General features: G+C 37.4%; 1 protein-coding gene across 1 annotated transcript in view; it reads left to right on the top strand.

Annotated features, from left to right (window-relative positions):
- The window catches only part of LOC132111610 (usherin-like), a 234,161-nt gene extending 212,082 nt beyond the window's left edge, over nt 1–22,079 (top strand). The window contains exons 61-73 of the mRNA XM_059519061.1: nt 59–413; nt 10,428–10,655; nt 10,733–12,252; nt 13,154–13,475; nt 16,265–16,471; nt 16,598–16,836; nt 17,535–17,752; nt 17,890–18,066; nt 18,180–18,263; nt 18,858–19,093; nt 20,149–20,214; nt 20,788–20,997; nt 21,882–22,079. Coding sequence (XP_059375044.1) covers nt 59–413; nt 10,428–10,655; nt 10,733–12,252; nt 13,154–13,475; nt 16,265–16,471; nt 16,598–16,836; nt 17,535–17,752; nt 17,890–18,066; nt 18,180–18,263; nt 18,858–19,093; nt 20,149–20,214; nt 20,788–20,997; nt 21,882–21,971 — 3,952 coding nt within the window. The 3' untranslated portion in view covers nt 21,972–22,079. The remainder of the gene's footprint in view (nt 1–58; nt 414–10,427; nt 10,656–10,732; nt 12,253–13,153; nt 13,476–16,264; nt 16,472–16,597; nt 16,837–17,534; nt 17,753–17,889; nt 18,067–18,179; nt 18,264–18,857; nt 19,094–20,148; nt 20,215–20,787; nt 20,998–21,881) is intronic.
- Nucleotides 22,080–23,286: the final 1,207 nt, after the last annotated feature.

Raw genomic sequence — 23,286 nt, 5'->3', positions numbered from 1 at the left:
TTTTATTATATGAAGGATTTCTGTTTTTTTCATGTAATCATAATTCTGTCTCTTCCAGACGGCCAACTGGAACTCAGGAGGAGCTGCTGGTGTTCATCTGGACAGAAGGTCCCCTAGAATTCATTGATGCCTCAGATTCCCTTTTACCGTTCAGTGAATATGAATACAAAGTCACCGCAGACAACTCTAAAGGCTCTGCCTCCAGTTCCTGGTCCTCCATCCGAACTCTAGAGGCAGAACCGCAGGGAATGGACGCCCCCTCGGCCCGCCCTGCCAGTGCCTACTCTCTTCTGCTGAGCTGGACCCAGCCTAGCATCCCAAACGGAGTGATCTCCAAGTACAGAGTGGTGTACCAGAAACTACCCAATGATCCTACGTTCAACTCCACAACTGTTACTGCTCTTACAGTTCTGGTAACAATCATTTCACCCATCAATTTGATACATTCTGTGAGAAGTTAGAGTAATGTTCCATGAAATAGCACCCGCAAAAAAAGATTTTACACCAATCTATCAAATTAATAAAAAGGCAACACTTTTTTCCCCATTATTTGACAGAAACCAGAATTAAAGAAACGGGTATCTGTGATAACATCATAACATCAAAGAACACAAGGAGTTATTAAACACATTAAAAGCTGTAGTCATTTTGTCACAATAAATGAGATAATGGCAATCACATCTACCTATTGTAGACTCTTCACTAAAAGTTTATTAATAATGAAACACAAAACAATATATTACACAAAACAAATATTAACATACAATATTTAATGAATAAATTGTATAGACTATTGTTTCAAAGTTTGTTTTTTTTAAATGATTTAAATGATTTAAATGAGTTGATTTACGTGATAATGTGACCCTATTACTGCTTTGTCATTCTAGGATGACAAAAAATGTTTTTAAAGATATTAAAATAGATGACATTTATTTTAAATTGTAAAAATGCTTTACAATATTGCTGTTATAGTATAGTTTTGATCATGTAAATGCAGTTTTGATAAGCGTAATGTAAGCTTAAAATAAAAAAAGATATTACAGAAATCATAAACATTTAAAATGCTTGACAAAATGCAAGGAAAATCCTACAATCTTGAACTGAAATTATAGTTAATTTTAAAGTTAAGTATTGTTAGATTTATAGTTTAGAGTTATTTTGAGCCTACTTTGAGTATGCATTGACCCGTTGTTGTTTTTGTCTGCAACTGCTTCTAGTTCTAAGTTCAGCTTCAGCTCCTGAAATTTCCAGTCTCCAGAATCAGCATCTGTCTGAGATCATTAATCAGCGATCAGCCCATTGCTCGCATGTTTAAACCGATTCCTCATCCGCTGATGTCTTCACCTATAAAAGTAGCCGCCTATAAAAATAGTGTGCTGCTTTCCTCGCAGATGCTCACAACTGCATCATGGCCAAATTGAAGGCTTCAGCTTGAGCTCCTGTTTAAAACAAGTGTGAACAGAGCCAGCTTGCCCCCTGATAGCAACAACACCATAGGGGAAAAAATCCAGAACCCACTGAGGATTTCAGCTTCTCCCACAGAGCACCAGATAGATGCCTGCTTAATAGACAAATTAATTATTTTGATAGCAATTAATGAACGTCATCCAGGATAGGCCTTTTATCAGCACCCCTCTTTTCTCCAAGAGTAATTTACAGTTCCGCTTCTATTCTCTTGGCAGTCCTTTCAGGTTTTCTTGACCTCCAGAGGTCGGCTTCAGTGGTGAAGTGTGACGTCAGATTGCAGTTAATCAGCTTGTAATTAATTTTCCACGTGTCCTCAGCCCTCTTGAGTTATGACCCTTGCCATCTAATGGCTGATGCAAATTTATCATTTTGCAAATTGTACCTTTTTTTTTCATTTTTATAGAACTTATGGTTAAAACATTTATTTTTATAAAGTATTTAATGTATAATGTAAATTTTATAAGAATACATTTTGGGAATAAATATTATGTTGCGTTACTTATTGAAGCTGCTTGAGAAATTGCACTAGTATATTCAGTTTTTGATTTTTAGAAGATAGAACCAGGCTAATTGTTTGTAATGTAAATTAAGGAGTTTACAATATAAAGTTTCTTTCACCCATACTGCTCTGAGTTTTTCCATGGTCATCTGCTGAAGACACTGCCCAATCGCATAACAGCTGCCATGTGGAAATTGTAGTGTGGGCATTAGTGCAATTTCTCCTGGCTACATTTATAATCCATCGATCCTGCAAAATCTTTTTTTGGACACTGACTTTGTGCTATATCAGCTGTCCGCTGCCATGTCAATACTTGGCCTGCAGTGGGGCATCATATTGATTTAGCTGTTGCCAACTGTTGAGTGGCTACAGGTTAATGTTCTCTGGTGAAGTAAAGTTGTTTTCATGTCTGAGAATGAAGGATTGTTAGGTACATGTATATATAACATTAAATATGATACATATTATTATATCATGTTATATTATATATTAAACATTGTTTAAACAATTTTTATATATAGTTGTATAGTTTATATCTATATCTATATTAAATTCTATAGATAGAAATTATATAAACATTGTTTATTTAAACAATTTAAGAATATAAATAAAACATATATGTTTTATTATTTATTAAATGTATTTTATCATTAACTAATTCCAATATTTAAACAGTTTTCACTAATTCCCGCTGATGCTTCCAAGATTGGATAACTTTTTCTTAGTTACTTATTTACATCAGCAGAATACACAGTTGTTGTTTGTTTGTTTTGTAATTGATATTTAGATAGCCTTTTGTTTATTATATATATATATATATATATATATATATTTTATTTATATATATATAAAAAAAAATCATTGCCCATCACTATATATATATATATATATATATATATATATATATATATATATATATATATATATATATATATTGCCCATCATATATATATATATATATATATATATATATAGTGATGGGCAATGATTTTTTTTTTATCGCGATTAATCGCATGATTGTCTGTGATCATGTGCGTAATTTGCACGGGGGTTACGGGGGTCATGACCCCCCCAAAAAATCTGATCCAGCTAATATAACCCCCCCAACATCATCACATCATTCAGATTAAAATAAATATGAAATATTCATAATGAATACTTTTGTTCGTTTTCTTTATTAATTTCATTTGCCAGCAAGAAAGATAGTATCATATTTTAAATAATCTGTAATGTACCCCCCGCCCACCGCACCGATTACTTGGTATTACCCAACGAGCTTTCTCTACCAAGTTTGTTCACTATTTTGCGCAGTCGCTGGGATGAATGGTTGTAGAAAGCTGACAGAAAGATGAAAATTACACTGAAAGGCAGCCAGATAACGATTTTTCATTGTTTGTCGACACCAGCCAAAAAAAACAAAAGAAAAATCCTGACCAAACGGAGGTATCTGTTAAGTTAGTTCAGCGTTTCTCAAAGTGTGGGAAATAGAGACATGACAAACAGGTTTTGTGCCCATCTTTTTAATTCCTTTATTTATTGACCATACACTCAAAAGAAAACAAAGACAAATTTAAATGTAAGCCTTACTTAACCTTTTCACAGTAAGTTTAAAAGTTTTTCAAGGCGACCGTTATCGATCGTAGTATCACTATGGTTCCCATGGAGACGCGTCATTCATTGCTTGTCACGACGCAGCCATAATGGCGCTGAATGACTGTTGATCTGCTTTTATTTCCTTTTTTATTCAAAATTTCACAAATTTGTTAGCTATAGCAGGATATATCTGATATTCCGATTGTGAAATATGTGCAAGTGGATGCGTTTTGTTGTTCAAACACCTTTTATAACGATCGCGTTAGTTGAGCTGTATGCACAACGCATCTATCTTATTAAAATACCTAAAAAAGAAATACGTACATTATTAGGAATTTACCACCTCCGGCTCAATTTGAGATTTTTTTTTTTTTTTTCTTTTTGCATGGAGTTTGCAAAGTGACAAAATGAATCAAAGCTAAACTAACATTAACGTTAGTCCATATTTTTTCTCAGTTTCTGAATTTGATGTTATCAGAGGCTAAATGCAAACACAATTTTTTTTTTATCTTTTGAGTCTTATTTCATGCAAAGTGATAATATAATTCCACTTTAATTTTCTCTATTTGAAAGTTTTTAATGCTATTATTTGATGTTCAGTTTTTAAATTGTGATGTTGATAAAACACATTTTAACAGTTAAACTTTAAGCCTAGTTTATTAACATTTTGTTGGGGTGATTGGGGACAGGTGGGGCTCGGAACCCTTTCCTATCTCCGAAGTGGGGAATGGCAGAAAAAGTTTGAGAAACACTGAGTTAGCTGATGATTTGTTTTGTTGACTGGAGTTGGCTGGCTAGATGTTTGTTTGCCAGTGTCCTATGAGGTAAAGCCAGAGGGGGCCAGGGACCGTGTAGAACCAATGTCACTGAATTGTAACTTAAGTTGCTGTTTGCTCCAATACAGTCACACGTTTTGGGGGGGGGGGGGGGGGGGGGGTTGCATAATTAAATTATGCAAATTAGCATGTTATCTTTTACACAAGAAAATTATTCAACAAATAAATTCATTAATAAATATGCCGCGAGTTTAACCCCCCCAATGGTAGACCCAAAGTTACGCCCTTGTCTGTGATTAATCGCAATTAATCGTATTGTTAGGCACAAAACTAATAATACATTCAAAAGTAAGTGTATTGTGCACTTTTTTCATTTAAAAGTACTCTACTGTTTGTATGTGTATTCAGAGCCAGTGAGCAACTTTTTTATTAATTATTTTTCATAACAATAAAAAAAAAACTGCGGTATTGCACGGTAAAATAAGATAATCAGGGGCATAGATTATGCAGGAGATGTGGGGGATGTGTCCCCCCACTTGTAATATCACGGAAATCCGTCCCCCGCACTTTTTCGGTCAAATGTGTTCACATAGAGGTTTTCAAGAGCTGGTGTGAATAAATATAGATAAAAAAAAAAAAAAAACAGGATAGAAGATTCCTTGCTAAATAAAATTATTTCTATAATTTATTTTCGAAAAAAAAAATACTGACTGTAAGCTTTTGAATGGTATAGTGTATAATGTTACAAAAGCTTTTTATTTCACATAAATACTAATCTTTGGATCCTTCTTTTCATCAAAAAATACTGAAAACGTTTACTGATATGTTTCAAATATTGATAATCAGCAAATCAGCATTATCAGAATGATTTCTGAAGGATGTGACACTGAAGACTGGAGTAATGAATGATGCTGGAAATTCACCTTTGATCTCAGAAATACCATAAAAATAGAAAAGTTATTTGAGTTAGTAAAAAAAATATTTCACAATATTACTGCTTTTGTTGTACCTTGGATCAAATAAATGCAGGCTTGGTGAGTAGAAGAGACTTCTTTAAAAACATTAAAAATCTTACTGTTCACAAACTGTTGGCTGGTAGGCTATATAGATTACAGAAATTGTATATTGTAATGTTTTATATTATATTGTAATGTTTATAGACACACACACACACACACATTTATATATATATATATATATATATATATATATATATATATATATATATATATATATATATATATATATATATATATATATATACAGGTTTTATAATTTGAGTTTGTTTTAGAAATGTTAGTACTTCAAACTAAACATATTTCTGTTAGTTCCTAAATTATTTCTTATTTTACATCTAATAGGTTATTTAGGTTTTATTTTATTTCTGCTTCATTTAAATTACCAGAAAAGATTTTTATAGATTTTTAGTCTTAATGATAGCAACACTCGAATATGCTAAATAGTATTTTTTTTAAATATGTCTTAAAACCAAATGCAAACGCAAAAACATATGGGTCGTTATACATATTGTTAAATCCTGTCAGGTAAACATGCTGTAGTTAACCAATCAATCCAAAGAGTTTGTGCTAGATGTTTCGTATTTGATTTTGATTTAGAAACCATTGCTTAGACACATAGTATGTGGAGGAGAGTCAGATCGTGGAGCAGATGGTGTGATGCTGCTTAGAAGCGCTTTAGCAGAGAGTAGAGCTTGTGGTCTTTTGTGGTCTAAGCATGGCCATCCCCTTTTTTTTTTTTGTTGGTGGGTGGGTGGGGCTGCTATTGATCCCTGGCTGTGCCGTGTGCCGTACCTCGTGCCAGTGCGTGTGATTAATTTGGACGTCATGGCGGCGGGACTGAATGAGGCTACAGAGCACAGGCTGTCTGAGCCGCCAAAAGCTTCCTCCCTCACCATGTGTGCAGACGCCCCTCATTACTGAACACTTATCAAGCCTACATGAGAGATTAGGCAGGCCCAGTCACAGCCAGGACCAGACCTGTTCCATCCCTTGCTCTCTTCCTTTTTTTTTTTCATACTTTCTCTTCCTCCTAACGCTATCACCTTTTTCCTCTGCTTTCTGTACGTAGCTTCCACCACTCTCTCTGCCTCTCTTACTCTCTCTCTAACCCCCTCCTGATCTTTCCAGATGTTGCTCAGCATCCCCATGAGAACCCCAGCGATGGGAGATGTATTAATACATCCTATTGATTAGATCAGGACCCCTGACAGTCATTTGCAGAGATACCATCTGGCTGCTGTTCCAATGCCTTCACCCAAACAGGACGTGACACCTTATTAATCTCCACCGCTGCTCTATAGACGCTTTGCCTTTTGCGCACAGAAGCCTGACTCTGTCGGAGTGGCAAGCGGAGATGCAGGCGGACCTGAAAGGTGCACGGAATTAAGGTTATTACACAAATTGAGCCATATGGTCCAAATATTTCAGAGCTGAAATTTACTAGGCAATAAAAATTGCTCCTGCCTTCCTAATGGTGTAAATTACAGTTTAACCATGGCTCTAATGATGTCCTTCTGCTGCCTGTAACCACTCTAACATGAAGGACATTGTTTAAAAAATGCACAGAAAAAAAAGAGGGTGGGTTGAAACTCTGGCAGCATGTTTACAATCTGTTAGTTTATCATTAAGAACACAGTGAAGAGTGCATAAACATGATGATGGCGCGTTGGACCATGTCTTTGTGTAGACTCACACAAAGTGGAGCAGAATGATCCGAGCAGAACCGCGAGCAACTCGTTTGGGCCCTGGTTGAACCTGTACTCATTTGCTGAAAGGACACACATAGGGGAGCTCCCGATGGTCTGTGGATTCTGATAGTGGATTCCTCTGAGCTTTCACAAACTTTAATCTCATTCATAGTTTCAGACCAGGCTGTTGACACACTTCTGAGTATTTTATTTGTGTAGCTGAAAGATTCAAAAATGTTAATAGGTGTCACTTAAACTTTTGATATAATATATACAAAATATTTAAATAATATAATATTTTTATAATGTTTTATTTTTAAATAATTATTATTTATTTTATTCTATAATATAGAAGATATTGAATTGACAGTTAACCAAACGGTACACTGAAAAAGCTTTAGTCTGCCATTACATTGTCTAGAATCTGCTTTCAAATTGTAGTACTAAGTAAACACTCTGAGAGAGCCTGTTAAATCGAATTTCTTATTTGGAGAGCTTAAGTTAGTGGCACACTTGACTGTGTGTGCTTTCATTTCTGAAAACAGCTTCCATCATTCACAGTCCTGATTGTCATACATACTCAGCCACATTCAGAGGAGGTAAACGGTACTTTCATCCCATTCTGTATGTGTGCGTTTGCACACGAGGGGTTTCCTTCATCAGACACCAGAACAGCTCAGTGATTCAAGAGCCCTCCATCTGATTGAGGTTTGGCTTGAACAGGAATTTACATCTAAACCACAAATATTCAATAATGTCAAGGCATCTCAGGAACTGGTTGTCAGTGTTTAGTACGGCAGAACAAATGGAAAAATTCTTTGAAATGCGCTGAAGTCTGTAGACTTTCTCAACAGTTAAACTAAGGTGCTGCCTGGCAGGAATGAGAGCAATGGGGCGGTTTTAGTATTAAAGGGATAGTTCACCAAAGCTGAAAATGTTGTCATCATTTACTCACAATTTACTGTATGACTTCCTTTGTTCTGCATAACACAAAAGATTGAAATTACATTTGTTCATTCAATGAAAGTCAGTGGAGTTTAATGTTATTTTGGATCCCATTGACTTTCAATGTGTGGACAAAATTTGAAACATTCTTTAAAATACCTCCTTTTGTATTCCACAGAAGACAGAATTTTAATTACTGGATGAACAGTCTGTTAATAGCACAGGGAATGTGCACCATGAATATCTTTCCTTCAGATGGTTATAAAATGTCAGTGTAGAGAAGAATTTGCATTTTATTCAATCATCTTTGTGTGTATGAAAAAATAAATGTTAGACATTCAGGGATATTCAGAGATGAATGATAATGCTTACAACAAAATGCATCAGTGCATCATTTAATCTGCCTAAAATTCTCATACATTTCTGACAGAGTTTGAGTGTGGGTTACTTAAAACATGACCAAAGGCTCCATTTGATGTTTTTTGATGAGGCATTTCCTGGGCCCTGTAGCTGTTTAGCGTGATACTAATAAAATCCAGCTCAGGCTGAAGTCAGCAGTGGCAGCCCGGGACAGTATGTCTACTGTATGCAAATGAAGCAGTACCACACCTTTGAAGGGTCAGGAATCTACACTTTCATCTAATCAGCATAATTGTTGTGACAAATCCACATGGTTATTCTTAATTAAAATCATCCCCTGGCCCAAGCAGCCCCCAGCGCTGTCACAGGAAATAACACATATGTGCGCAGCTGATGAGACAAGGGAGACCTGTGCTCATTTGAAAGAGGAGAAGAGGAAAGAAAAGGGGCTTTAAAAGACTTCTTTCCCCTTTACAAATGACTGATTCCCTGAGCTAACGTTACATATGCTTCTGACTCTGAAACCTCTTTAATGTTTAAAACAGTGAGGCCTCTTTGCCTCAATTACAGCAAGTCTGCATTCAGTGCTTTTGTCCAGAAGACTGGCTGCTTTTGTATTCCATATAGAGGTGTACACGTTTAGATTCATATGCAATGGATCTTAGTATATTGTTTGTATTATTTCGAATTTAAAGTGTGTGTTTTATATCATACCTGACTAAGAAATTAAAGAAATAAGATGTATAATTCTGTAATGTTGAGAATTTGATGTATGGTGGATCCCAAAAGGCAGCATAACCAATTCTCTTAATCAAAACTTAAACACTTCTCATTTTAGGGATCTGTGCCATAAACATTTATTTGGAAATCTACAACAAAAATCAATTCTCTTAGTTGCTTTTTAATGGCTGCCTTGAGTATCCTGGATGAGGGAGTGCCCGGTTGTTAATGTCTGGGTGCCTGTGTTTAAGAAAGTGTTTGATAGCATTGCCATCTAGGGGCAGGATATGGTCTCTGTACTGAAATAAAGTGAAATGAAGCAGCTGTCTCTATTGACAGTGTGCATATGTTTGCTGGTTTATAGTCCAAATGTTTTCAATTTTTCAACCACATAAAAAGGTAGTGTTTTAAATGCTTCGATGCCTCCCAGCAATGTAATGGACTGGGGTGTAAAAATCTGCTTGGGGATAGTAGAGATGGGTCTGTAGTTTTATTGCTGATGGTGAAAACTATGTGGTTTTTTTTCTGGTCAAATGAAATTTTATTTTCAAGGAATGAATAATTCTGCTGCTTAAAAAGCAAACATCTATTTACAAAACAAAAATTTGCCATGGATGCTGCTGACAGTGTTGCATTCCTTTAAGTATAATTTCAGATTAGGCTTTTTATAGTGATTTTAAAAGCTTTTGTTTTGTTTTGTCCACCTTTGCATTCTTGATCTATTCATGAGTACTGCATTCATGAAAAATTTATAAAATGCATCTATTGATATATACATTACGTGATGTTTTATGTAGATAATAATGCATTAATGCAGAAAAAGATTCTTTCATTAAGTTGTATTTTTTGTTTATTACTTAATTTGATAAATAATAATGCTAATATGGCTATGTACTGTGGGTATAGAAAATAATCACTGGGATAAAGTTGTGCCTGTCCACAGAGCCCTGCCAACCATTTTGACAGTGCCTTGCCACCCATAGTTTGCTTCAGTTGCACTGCCATGGACTTAAATGCTCCAGGAAAGCCCTTGAACACAGCTGAAAGTCAAATAGCTTTGTGTGCCATTGAGAAGGTCATTAGCTACACCTGATTGAGTTTACAAGTCATTTTTAGGAGAGGGTTGATCCTTTTTCCAACTCCGTGATTCAGTGTTTGTTTTTTTCCTAACATGTTGGTCTTTGACTTGGATTTTATAAGTTGCACTGAGTAAATACAGCTGGATAAAACAAAAACTGTCCATCTTCTTCATTTCAGGCTGCAAAGCAACACAATTTGATTATATTAAAGGAGGTTGATGCTTTTCCATACTCTCTGTATATAACATATGTTAACTATATTTGTGTCTGTTGTGTTGTAGGGTAGCATTTGTCAGGCTCATGTGTTTGGGTTGGAGCCATACACCACATATAATGTGCGTGTAGAAGCAGTTAACGGAGCAGGTCAGGTGGCTAGTCCTTGGACCACTGTTCAGACCCTTGAAGCCTCTCCAAGTGGCCTGGCTAACTTCAGCGTGGAGAAGAGAGAACATGGCCGAGCACTGCTGCTACACTGGGCTGAACCAGCCTCTCCAAATGGAGTCATCAAAGTATGCTCCTTTCAATGATGGCAGATGGCAGAGTGATATTGCAATCATACCATCATGTAACATATTTATTTCCACAGATGTACAATATCTTCAATGAGGAAAACTTGGAGTTCAGTGGGCTTGCACGTCAATTCCTGTTCCGCCGTCTGGAACCCTACACTGTGTACACGCTCGTTCTTGAAGCTTGCACCAAAGCGGGCTGTACAAGGACTGCACCTCAACGCATAACCACCGAGGAGGCCGCCCCGTCCTCTCAACCAGCTCCTACGGTACAGCAGGTCCAATCCCGCAGCTTGGAGCTCTGCTGGTCTCCACCTGCCCACCCCAACGGCAGGATCCTGCAGTACCAGGTTCTGGCTGTAAGTCTAGAGGACGGTAGGGTACGGAATGATGAAGATGACTCAATGAAAGCCAAGATTGTGTTCATCCAGAATGACACCCAGGCTAACAGCTTCTCCTATAATATGTCTGGCCTTCTGCCCTGGAGCAGGTACAAGTTTCGAGTGCGTGTATCAAATGCGGCAGGATATACCAGTAGCCCGTGGCTCACAGTTCAAACCAAACAAGCTCCTCCTAGAGGATTGGCTCCTCCGGCTGTCAGTCATGTAGAGGGCAAGCCTAATGAAGTCTTCATAGCTTGGACGCCTCCTTTGGAGCCCAATGGTGTTCTTCTGACCTACAGGATTCAGAGGGACAACGTTGGTTTCCATTTCAGCTTCGACTCAAGTGTGTTCAACTACACTGATGTGGATTTAACTGCATACACTCTCTATAGTTATGCAGTTATTGCCTGCACCGTTGCTGGGTGTGTTACCAGTGAGCCTATGCAGATCAGGACTTTAGAAGCTGCCCCTGCCAACGTAGAGCCACCTAGGGTGTCTAATGTCACTTCCTATTCACTTAATGTGTCATGGTCTGTTCCATCCATCCAGAATGGTGAGACTGTGGTGTATATTCTCAAAATTGAAGATGAGGAGGTCTACCGAGGGAAAAGGCTAAGTGCACAGGTTTTGGATCTACAGCCACATGTTTCCTACATCCTAATCTTGATGGCTTGCACCAATGGTGGCTGCACTGCCAGTTCACCAACTTCAGTACTGACAAGAGAAGCACCACCCTCAGGGATGCCCGCTCCATCTCTAAAAGTCACTGGCTCTGAATCGGTTGAGGTCACATGGAGAGAGCCCATCCAGCCCAATGGAGTAATCATAGGATACGAGCTCCGTCGAAATGGGAGCCTCATTTACACTGGCATGGACACCCGTTACCATGACTTCACCTTACTTCCAAGCATCACGTACAGCTACACCATCACTGCCAATAACAGTCAAGGAGCCACTACCAGTCTGCCAACTGTGGCCAGGACGCAGCCTTCGGCGCCCTCTGGAGTGGCTCCCCCCAGACTGCAGGCTATGGGGCCATTCAGCATTATGGTACAGTGGGACTCCCCTGCACGACCTAATGGGGTCATCATCAACTACTCGCTTTACAAACGGGACCCGGCTGAGCCTGATGTGAAAAACTTCATTTTCGCTTCACACCACAGTGCGTTTCAGAGCCAAAGTTTCTCCCTTACTGCATTAAAGCCCTACTCCAGGTAAAATACAAACAAGCAACAATAACACTGTTTACTCGGGGGAAGTGAATTTGGGCATGCATGGTATATTGTAAGGCAAACCCTAACATTTGTGGCTGAAGATAGAAAAATAAACAACTAACAGAATACTTAAAGAGTCTTTAAATACAATTGTAAGTAGCCATTTTCATTAATTAATACCTGTTAAATACATCTAGCTGCAAATCTTTATCTCAATTAGTGCAGCAGCAGAAAAAGTCTAACCAGCTAAAGACAGACACATTGATAAAACCAAATGAGAGAAGGAAGAAAAGGAGAGAGAGAATCTTAGAGAGCGAGGGAGTCAACCTTGAGCCTTTTCTAATGTTTCCATCCTTGGCATGGACAAAGACGGTCAGATGGAGGAGGCACTCAAATGAGGGATGACTAAAGTCTGGAGCTGTATACGTATGTTGAAGTGAAAATCCAGATAAGTGGGGTGATGATAATGGTTCATCAACATTATCAACTCGCCACTCATTGCCTCTTTCAGACGACCTTGCCTTTATTCTCCTGCTCTCTTCTCTTCTCTCACTTTCCTCCTTCATTCCATTGCTGGTGACCTTCTGAAGGAGAAAACTGTCCATTGTGTATACTGTTGATAAATAACAGCACGTTTTACTAGAATAAGCACAAACATTGTTTATATTCGTAAATATTCAAAATCCAATAAAAGAAAAAAATGCTACTGATAAAAAAAAAAGCATTGTACATTGATATTATGAGGGGGGAAAGTGATTTTGAATATTATATATATATTTGCCATAATGTATTATTGATTTACATATATGCCATATAATTTTTTTTACCTATTGTTATTCTTTGCTTTTAAATATTATTTATTTAATATTCATTTTTATTAATTATTTGTGAATATTTGTAGGTATGAGGTAAGAGTGGAGGCCTGCACCCTGTTAGGCTGCGCTGCTAGTGACTGGTCTTCAATACAGACCCTTGAGTCGCCTCCTGCTGGACAACCTGCCCCGCTGCTGGAGCTGCAAACTAACCCTAAGGGCATACAGACAGTCTTTCTGCTGTCCTGGTCTCCTCCAGCTGAGCCAAATGGGAAACTTTTGCACTACGAGCTATACCGAAAACACGCTTTAGACAAGGAAAGCCGATCTGTAACAACACTGGTCTACCGCAACTCCTCAAACTCCTGCCATGATGACAAACTCCTGCCCTACACAGCCTACGAATACCAGGTCACACCGCTGTTTCTCATTTCATTCAGATGGATTTTACACTCCTTATTTCAGAATCATGATGCATCCTGAATATAAAATCATCCCTCTAGCCTACTTTATTCTTATGATACATAATATTTTAGCATAATCATGCAAATAAACATGATTAAATTTGCCATATAAACTTGTCCTCAAGGAATATATTAATTAGCATGATTATCTGTTGCTGTTCTGTTTAATGTTCTGCTCTACTCTCTCATTCACATAGACAGGCATTTAATCTAACTCACTATATTCATCACATCGCCATTGCCTTACGAGACCTTTCTTAATTGACAGCCTAGCCTTTGGAGCAAAATAACATTAGCATTTGACTGTCAGGCCTGAGAGGCGTGGTCTGATCAGGACTGAATTGGTAGAGTTTGCCTGATTGTTCCATCTTATTTATGAGCGGTAATTTATGACAGCTGGCGGGCGGAGCTGAGTGATGACGGACAAGCGACAGGGCCATTAATCTGGGCCTGGCTGAATGCTGATGACTACGATCGAAGCCATTGAATTAGTTGTTAGGCCTCCCAAATGTACAAGTATTGAAAAGACCTTTTAATACCTATTGGCTTTCCCCGAGGAGGTTGCTAACTAAACTGGATGCGTCATTGAACTTATGTCTATATCTGCTTATTTAATAGTATAAATTGCCATTTGTTGACCATTCAGTGCATTTCATTTTACTTGTTCTCACACAAGGGCATGTGTCCCTGTGAAATCAAACCCATCCCATGTTAAGAGGCTACATATTTTATTGACACTTTTATGTCAAATCTTAATTAGCCTAGTGCTCATAACAGAAAAGGGAACTCTTGGCCCTGTGTCCATGTCTGGGGGCGTGGCCACAGCCAATGAGGACCTGTCTCCGGGCAGATTCAGTCCTAGTGGTGTACACCCACATCCATTAGAGCTCGCTCATGAAATAGTTTTATTTTCCCATGTTAATTACAGCTCTGTATTCAAGTGCTTCGGTGGCAATAAAAAGTCTGCACCGCATACAAGGGCATGAGGATGTCCTGGCTGACTCCACTTTAAAACGTTGCGCCCATATCTCTTTTCTCAAAATTCCTATCCGGCAGTCGGCATGATTTATCAGTGAGAAATTAAGGTTATCACATTTCTTTGTCCCGTGCTCATTTATAACGACACTTTTCGGCACAAGCCAACTGTCACTCTTTCTTGCTCACTGTCTTACTGCCAACGTGACCTTTTCTCTCTTTGGGTGACAAGAGGCTGTTTTCATGACCGCCCTCTTTCTCTTCTGTCAACCTGCAATACCTCTGTCACCCCCTTTGCGCTTCGACACGTCTAGTCGTCACTTTGGCAGTGGAACGGGTTTGGATGGGAATGTGAAATCTGCCGGTGTCTCGTGCAGTCCATGCGTATTGCCACTTAGATCTATCATCTGGATTGATCATGGTGTAATTGCCTATTATTAAGGCTAATTTAACCCTATCCACAGGAACATCCATCTGCCGCTGCTATTATAACTGACGATCTACAAATTACTTACTCATGCAAATAGCGACCCCAGCTGACCTTTACCTACTCTTTCTGTGTAATTATACAAATAGCTCGTCTAGTAAATAAGATTACTTCAACCTTTCCATGTGTTCATTTACTCCTTGATGAAGGTGAAATTTAATTTTCATGTAGATTCAGGCTGTAATGGATGCTGATGTTTTGGCTATTAATGACAGCAGGGCTTTGAAAGTGCAAGACTACTGACTCCTCAAAGTAGTTGAATGGGTAGTTTCAGGCGCCAGGTGGGTTCATCAGGTGAAGGTGACTCCACTTTAAGAGGAGGATGGTGCCGAGTCTATATTCTGTCTGCTGGGCCATTTCAGAGCCGGTGTCGGTATCAGATCCAGTCTTGTATCTGCCCTGCAGGTGTGAGAGAGACCACAGGTGTCTTGGTACACTTACACCTGTAGCTTTGCACACTAAATTTCCTTTCTTTTCTCGTGCATATCTATACCAGTGGGTCTCAAAAAAAAAGGTAGTGAGTTAGACAGCACAGAAAAAATGATGCTACAGTACATGTTAGAGCTGTGGTCTAGCAAGTAGTAAAAAAGAGAAGAAGCTTTCATAAATGCAAAATTGTTGTGAAATATATTGATATTTTTTCAGCCAGCTTTATGTCAGTAGTATGAACAATGTGTACAACAGCAACAGAGGGGTGATTCCAAAATCAAAAGTGCATTATGAGTGTTGAAGTTTCTAGCAAAATGGAATATGCCAAAGCCCCGTTTTCAATTTTTCATATAGCACTGATTAAAAAAATAAATAAATGAAAACACATTTCTACTACAAAGACAACCAAGTTTTATTAAAAGGCTGTCTTGTAAGTGCAGAGTTTGCCCTTTAATATTTAATAATGGTTTTTTTTTTTTTTTAGTAAGTTAGTTTTTCATTATTTTCATTTTCTTTTCATTTTTTTTTTGTCATTATATCCATTTTCCCTACTTACTCGTTTTTATTTTATGCTTTTACTGTTATTTTTCATGATGTTTTTGCACATTCTGACCTGTGAAGTAGTTTGAATCTATGTGTACTGTTATAATAATAATAATATTAATAAAAATGTATTTTTATAACCATATTAATAATAACTACTTATAATAATCAAGTAATTATTACTGTGTAATAATAATTATTTTAGATGTTCATATATATATATATATGTGTGTGTGTGTGTGTGTGTGTGTGTGTGTAATTAAATACCTGATTTCGTGTATTGTTTAATTTGCATCATCTAGGTGTGGGCTGTAAACTCAGCAGGTCGTGCTGGTAGCCCCTGGGCTCAAGGTCGCACAGGTCCAGCTCCTCCAGAGGGGTTAAGCCCACCTAAATTCTTGCACATCCACGCCACCTCAGCTGTGGTGGATATCAGCCCACCCACCAAGCCAAATGGCATTATCAGCCTCTACAGAGTCTTCGCACAAAACAAAGACTCATACCAGCTGGTAAATCACGTACAATATATGTATTCTTACATATACATATACCAACTACATATAAGCAACAGGATTTAGATTATTAGAATTTATAGTAGAAAACTGGAACTAACGCTTTCATATGTGTGCCTGCAGCTGTCTGAGGGGACGTCCCACCAGCAAACTCTCCACGGTCTTAGGCCCTTCACTGTGTATTCTGTAGGTGTGGAGGCCTGCACCTGTTTCCTGTGCTGCAGCCGAGGTCCCTTTGGTGAGCTCCGCACCCGGGCCTCTGCCCCAGACCAGCAGCCCCTGCCACGTCTCGTCGCCCTCACCTCCCGCTCAGCTCTGGTGGAGTGGGACATGCCTCTCCAGCCCAATGGCATCATTGAAAGGTGCAGATCTCTCAGAAAATATGTATTTTGCCTAATTTGATAAGCAGATTAAACATGAATAAACATTCAATTACTCCTGAAAATCCATTTGGTGCCACTAGCAGCATGTAAATTACCCACTTCCCCATTAAGATATGACTATTACATTTCTGAAATCACAAAATATGAATGTAATTTCTAAGTATTGATATTTGCTTGACATTTCTTTTTCCACCTCTATTAAAACTTTGTATGTACACTACCATTCAAAATTTTCAAAGGAGATCAGTATTAAAAAATATTTATGAAAGTAATTTTTTATGCTCACCAATGCTGCATTTATTTAATCAAAATAAAGTCAAACTGTAATATTACAAAATTGGTTTTCTTTTTGAATATATTTTAAAAAGTAAATCCAAAAAAAAAAAATATTACAGCAAAGCTGAATTTTTAGAAGCCATTACTACTAGCCATTAGAAACTTTTTTTTTATTATTATGTAAATTGAAAACAGTTGTGCTGCTAAATATTTTGTGGAAACCTTTCTTGTTACAGTATTCAAGTCTTTCCTGTCCCTTTTAATCAGTTGAATCTGTCCTTGCTAATAAATATTGTTCATTTATTTTAAAAGAAATCATACTGACCCCAAACGTTTGAATGGTGGTGGTAAAGGTATTACTGTAGCATAAATCTTTGTCCCTTTCACTTTCATCTCTGTAGCTGTGAGCTCCACGTGCGATCGTCCTGTCCTCAGCCGCTGCAGCCTGTCCCTGTAACCTGTGTCGTCGGCCCTGTGGAGATCAAGTTCTTTGGAATGAGGCAGAGCTTCAACATCACTGGCCTACAGCCCTATGCCAACTATGAGCTGTGTGTAGTGTCTTACAATAACATGGGCAGCACTGCGTCCGACTGGATCTCCATCACCACGCTCAAAGAATGTAAGGGCTCTCTTTGGGACTCTTGTATGGCCCTGATTATATGTTGCTAACAAATTAGAAAGTCATTCCTTTTACCAACATTCTTTAAAAAAAATGATGGCAGCTAAATCAAACCCTCTCTTGCGGTTTCTTTGTAGCTCCTCAATATAAAGAGCCATTTGTGGTGCACAGTAACATTACCACAGTGTTTGTGGACTGGAGTGGCTCTTTCTCTTTGAATGGGCCTCTTAGAGAATACAGCCTAACCGAGAACAACCTGCGCATCTACAGCGGCTTCCACAGCTCTCTGCACATCCCACGCACCTCTGATAAAAGTATGCTTATATGGTTGTTCTTTGACCTCTGGCTGGGCCTGTCTTATTGTGAAGCTCACTGGTTCTCTTCCATTGGGCCCTTCTCTCATCATATCTGTCGCTTTTCTCTTCAGCCTTTGCATTTCAAGTTACCTGCACCACCGACAGCGGCAGTGCCAGCTCTCCTGTCATTAAATACAACACAGCCACCGGTGTAGGTACGTTTACTCCAGCCTGGCAGTGTCTTCTTTCTTTCCGAGCGGATCCAATATCAATGTTGCAAACTCCTAATCTTCATCGAAGTGCTGTTCACACCATTGGTTTTGGCGAGTAAATAAACACTAAAAACATTTTTAGGAATTTCAATGTAACAAATGCTTTAAGTCACACTGGATGAATACAGCTAAATCTGTGGATGTAGCATTGTCTCGTTGTAAGCATTTTAACTACTTTCAAAGCTCCAGACCTTCATGTGGTGAAACGCTGAAGATATGCTTTGTAAAAATAGATCATTCCTATGTTATATGGAAAATTTATAAATATGTAATTTTTTTATGAATCATATATAGTGCACATATATAATATTTTATTAATGGCAGAATGTAAAAAGGTTGTGAGTTACTTGAATCCATATCTCAATTTACTCTTAATAATAAAACAGTTATTAATTATGAATAAAAGTGAACTGTCTTAGCTGTGGAGTAGTTGATAGACTCTTTCCATTTGAGACTAATAGTTAAATATTGTATAATGTTTTTAGCCATTCTTTGTGTCTTTTTCTCTTATCTGAGCATCTTATCTTTTCCCCACAGATGCTGTGGAGTCGAGTTCTGGAGGTAAAACAGGTTTGTATGGAGCTGGATACAAGTTTTATACAGAGTTGTGGTTCATCATTCTCATGGCGTTCCTGGGGCTGCTGCTGCTGGCTCTGATAATGGGTCTGGTGCTGAGAAGAGCCCTAAGCAAGCCCCCCTTCATCAGGGAGAGACCTCCAATAATGCCCCTTCAGAGGAGAAGTACCAAGTATCCACCTAATGACACCTATCTGGTGAGAGAAAATTCTTTTCTAATGGTAATTCACTAGGTCTGTTAATCATGCTCTATCTTTCTACCATTTTCTAATAACTTTGCAAAGGTGTATGTTAGATTGTAGAGGTGAAATACAAAATATGATTTTTTTAAAATTATGTAATTATGTTTTTAATTATGCTTGCACAAATGTTTGCATTCAAAGCTGCAACATGCACTTCCTTCAGATGACCAGAAGAGGGAGATATAACACTGCTCTTCCTACTGCAATTGTATGGCAATGTCATAGTCATAAATACAATGACTATGTTCAGATTAGCATATTACTCTTATAATTTTTACACCACCATTTTTTTTTTTAAGAAAATAATATATCCTGATTAAAAGTATTTAATTGATCAAGAGTTACAAAAGATTTAAAAATTAATAATAGTAAGAAATGTTTCTTTTGCACTAAATCAGCATATTAGAATGATTTCTTTAGGATCACAGAAGACTGAAGTAATGATACTGAAAATTCAGCAAATTGTAATAATATTTCACTGTTTTTTCTGTAAGGTTTGATCAAATAAATTGAGCCTTGGCAGCTGTCTGGTTGCTAAGAGCCAGATAAACACTTCCAACATTTAAAAGAATAGTTCACCCAAAATTGAAAATGTGTTTAAAATCCCTTAGGGATCCATCAAGATGTAGATGAGTGTTCTTTTCTTCATCAGTACAGATCTGGAGAAATTTCATTGCATTTCATCACTTGCTCACCAGTGGATCCTCTGCAGTGAATGGGTGCCGTCAGAACGAGAGTCCAAACAGCTGATAAAAGCATCACAATAATCCACAAGTAATCCACATGGCTCCAGTCCATCAATTAACCGTGAACTGATATAATGCTAAATTTCTTCAAATCTGTTCTGATAAAGAAACAAACTCATCTACATCTTGGATGGCCTGAGAATGAAACCATTTTCAGCCAATTTGGATTTTTGGCTGAACTATTCCTTTAAATTGTGGCCTTTCTCTTTAAATCTGCTGTGTCTTTTTAACTCTCTCTGTTCTGCGCTGTTCTTGCTGCTCCAGAGACCTTCCTCTGAACTCTGCTCTAACCATGCTTCTACTGCTCTGCTTCAGCCTGATGCACCCATGGTAAGCCCACTCCTCTCTTTCTTCTCTTCCCAGTTTGACAATATACCGGACTCCTCCTGCAGTATAACACTAAAGCGTTTTGCCATGCACACGGAGGTACAGGCTCTATGGGATGTATTTCAGAATAGATTATGGCCTGCTGCATTGGCATGTTTTGCCCTTTTCCTCATTGGTGGTACTTTCCACTTTGTCACTATTACTGTTTCTTATACTAATTACAAATACTGATGTTTACGTTTTTGTGCTACAGACACAAATGTCTTTTGTTCCATTTGCCTATTTGCACTTTCAAACACCCCTCTTCATTTAATTAAAAAAATATTCAAAACTTACTATAGATTGCATTCCCTCTCCATTATGCTTTGGGTTTTGTTTTGCTGTTGAGTGGCAATGCATGCAGTAAATGGTTGCAATAGGTATTAATGCACAACTCTTCTCATTCAGTGGCTTGTTGTTGAAGTTTGCTCATCAGTTGGAAGTGACTGTCTCTGCTGCATGTGATTGACAGATTGAGTGTGCAGTTATGTGTGTATTTGTGCTTTATATTGATATCACGTGTGTTTTCATGATCAGGGTTTGACTGACACTAATATCGGCACCAGCAACCACAGCTATCAGGCCAGCATGTCAGTACTGCGTGTTCCCAGCCACAGCCAGCTCAGCCATGCCTATTCCCAGAATTCCTTGCATCGGAGTGTTAGTCAGCTGATCGACACGCAGGATAAGAAATCTCTGGGCAGTGGAGCATGGGACGCTGACCTGCACGGCACTGACAGCGGCATGGTGAGATGATGATGATGTACAATTTTTGTCATAAGGTGTAGTGTACAGTCAGGCAGTCATTACAGTGAGTAAAAATAATAAGGTCTTGTATTACCCTTAAAGGGGTTCTATCAATAAATAAATAAATGGATATGATGATTATTTAAAATAAAATATTGTATTATACAGAGTGATTCAATAAATGTGTACACTACTGTTCAAGAGTTTTATTTGTATTATTATATTTTTATTCTGCAAGGATGCAGCTGATCAAAATCACAGTAAAGGTTTAACATTGTTACAAAAATCTATTTCCAGTAAATGCTGCTCTTTTGAACCCTCTATTCATATACTAGAATCTTGTAAAACAGATTTAATAAAAATATAAAGTTACACAACTTTTTATTTAAGATTTATTATAAAAATAAGTACTTCCCAAGCAGCAAATCAGCATATTAGAATGATTTCTGAAGGATGATGTGACACTGAAGACTGGAGAATGACTGCTGAAAAATCAGTTTTGCATTACAGAAATAAATGACATTTTAAAATGGAATTCCCCTTATTTTAAACTGTAATTATATTTCATAACTGTATTTTTGATTAATTAAATGCAGCCTTGGTGAACATAAAAACCTTCAAAATGTTAGTGTGGGAAAATGGTTTTCATGGACAGTGGTCATTTTATAGTTCAGTGGACATTATACAAAAATATTTAGTAAAATATAACTCGAGAATGCCACAAATGACCAACCACAATCATGTTAAAAGTCCAAATTTTGCAAACAATTTCTGTACATTTACATGTACCTTTTATAAATATTCCTGATGTATACCAAGAGTCGTCCGATGAAGGAATTATCGTAGCTGATGATAACTGTTTTTTGGTTTGATTTTTTTTGCAGTATGTGGGAGATGAGGAGTTTGGGGAGACGATAAAAATCTGCAGCTCAGTGAAGGAGCAGCAAACCATGTTTACAGACACTCACTTGTAAAGCGATCACAAACACACACCTACAACTGTGGAAAACCTTCCTGGTAATATAGTTTTTTTCCAACATCTTATGTCTTATGAGTGAATATATATATATATATATGTATATTTATATATATATATATTTATTAGCAGATATTCCACTGGTGCCACCTCAAAAAAAAAAAAAAATTAATAAAAATGATGTAGCTGCATATACCTAATCAGTTATTTAGAGGAGGTGAAGGCTTACAGTACAGGATAAGCAGCATATACTTCTTTTGATTTTTTTTTAATAGTGTTTAGTTTAGTCACATTTCATATTTGTCCATGTTATTATCAGACATGGATTATATTTTGCTGTAATATGTGCTTAGCACTGCTGCAGAGAGGAAGCAAACTGTTCTGAAAATAGCACTGTATTATTATAGCATTAAACGGAGTCTTATGACTGGGCTGTGGACTGTGTAGCTATGAAATATTACCACAATCATAAAGTATTAATGAACTGAGTCTCCAAATTATTCATGCCAACATAGAGAGGAAGTCTATCTCTTCTGTCTCTACAGACACATGAATGAGGAAGATATTCAATCCATTAGACATCTCCTAGACTGTCTGTTTTAATGGAAATGTTAGCTAATGTTGTGCTGTGCCTGCTAGACTGAGCAATAGTGTGAACACATTTGTGATGATGCCAATGGATCAAGTGTCTTAAATGTTCAACTCCAAATATTGTCATCATTGTTACATGTGGATGTGTTTTGTTTTTTATCTGAGGTTGTTTTAAACCTGTTAAGTGTGAATATATATGTAATTATACATGCATTTTTATTTCACATAGAAATAATGGAAAAAAATTAAACAGCACTATCCTAAAAAACTAAGTTTTATGTGAACTTGTTTTTCAGTTGTCAGTATTATTTATTGTTGCAATAATTTATTTTTAATTATATATTTTTTCTCCATAAAACAGAGCTCACTCTAAGATTAAAGAGGTTTGTGTGGTTATGGTGTCTTGTACACTAATTCATGGACAATCGTTGCTATAGAGAGTTGTGAAATGTAAAAGTTGTGTTTGTAATGTTGATGTTTCCATGCTTAATAATAATAAAAAAATTACATAGTCTGAGACACTGCTCTGTTTTATTGTGCCACTGGAAATGTCCAGAAGCTGAGTACCAATATTTACTGCATGTACCATATTCTTTTTTTTCCCCTCCCATATTTCACGTAACAAACTTTTCTCTTGTAGCCGGATCATGATCTGTGCAGCAGCCAGTCTTATTAGATAAAACACAACTATTACGCATATCGAAATTACATGGTCTCTTGTC

The sequence above is a fragment of the Carassius carassius genome, chromosome 31, assembly GCF_963082965.1.
Source record: "Carassius carassius chromosome 31, fCarCar2.1, whole genome shotgun sequence".
Lineage (NCBI taxonomy): Eukaryota > Metazoa > Chordata > Actinopteri > Cypriniformes > Cyprinidae > Carassius > Carassius carassius.
Note: the sequence above shows the minus strand (reverse complement) of the source record. Positions and strands in the feature narration are given on the sequence as shown.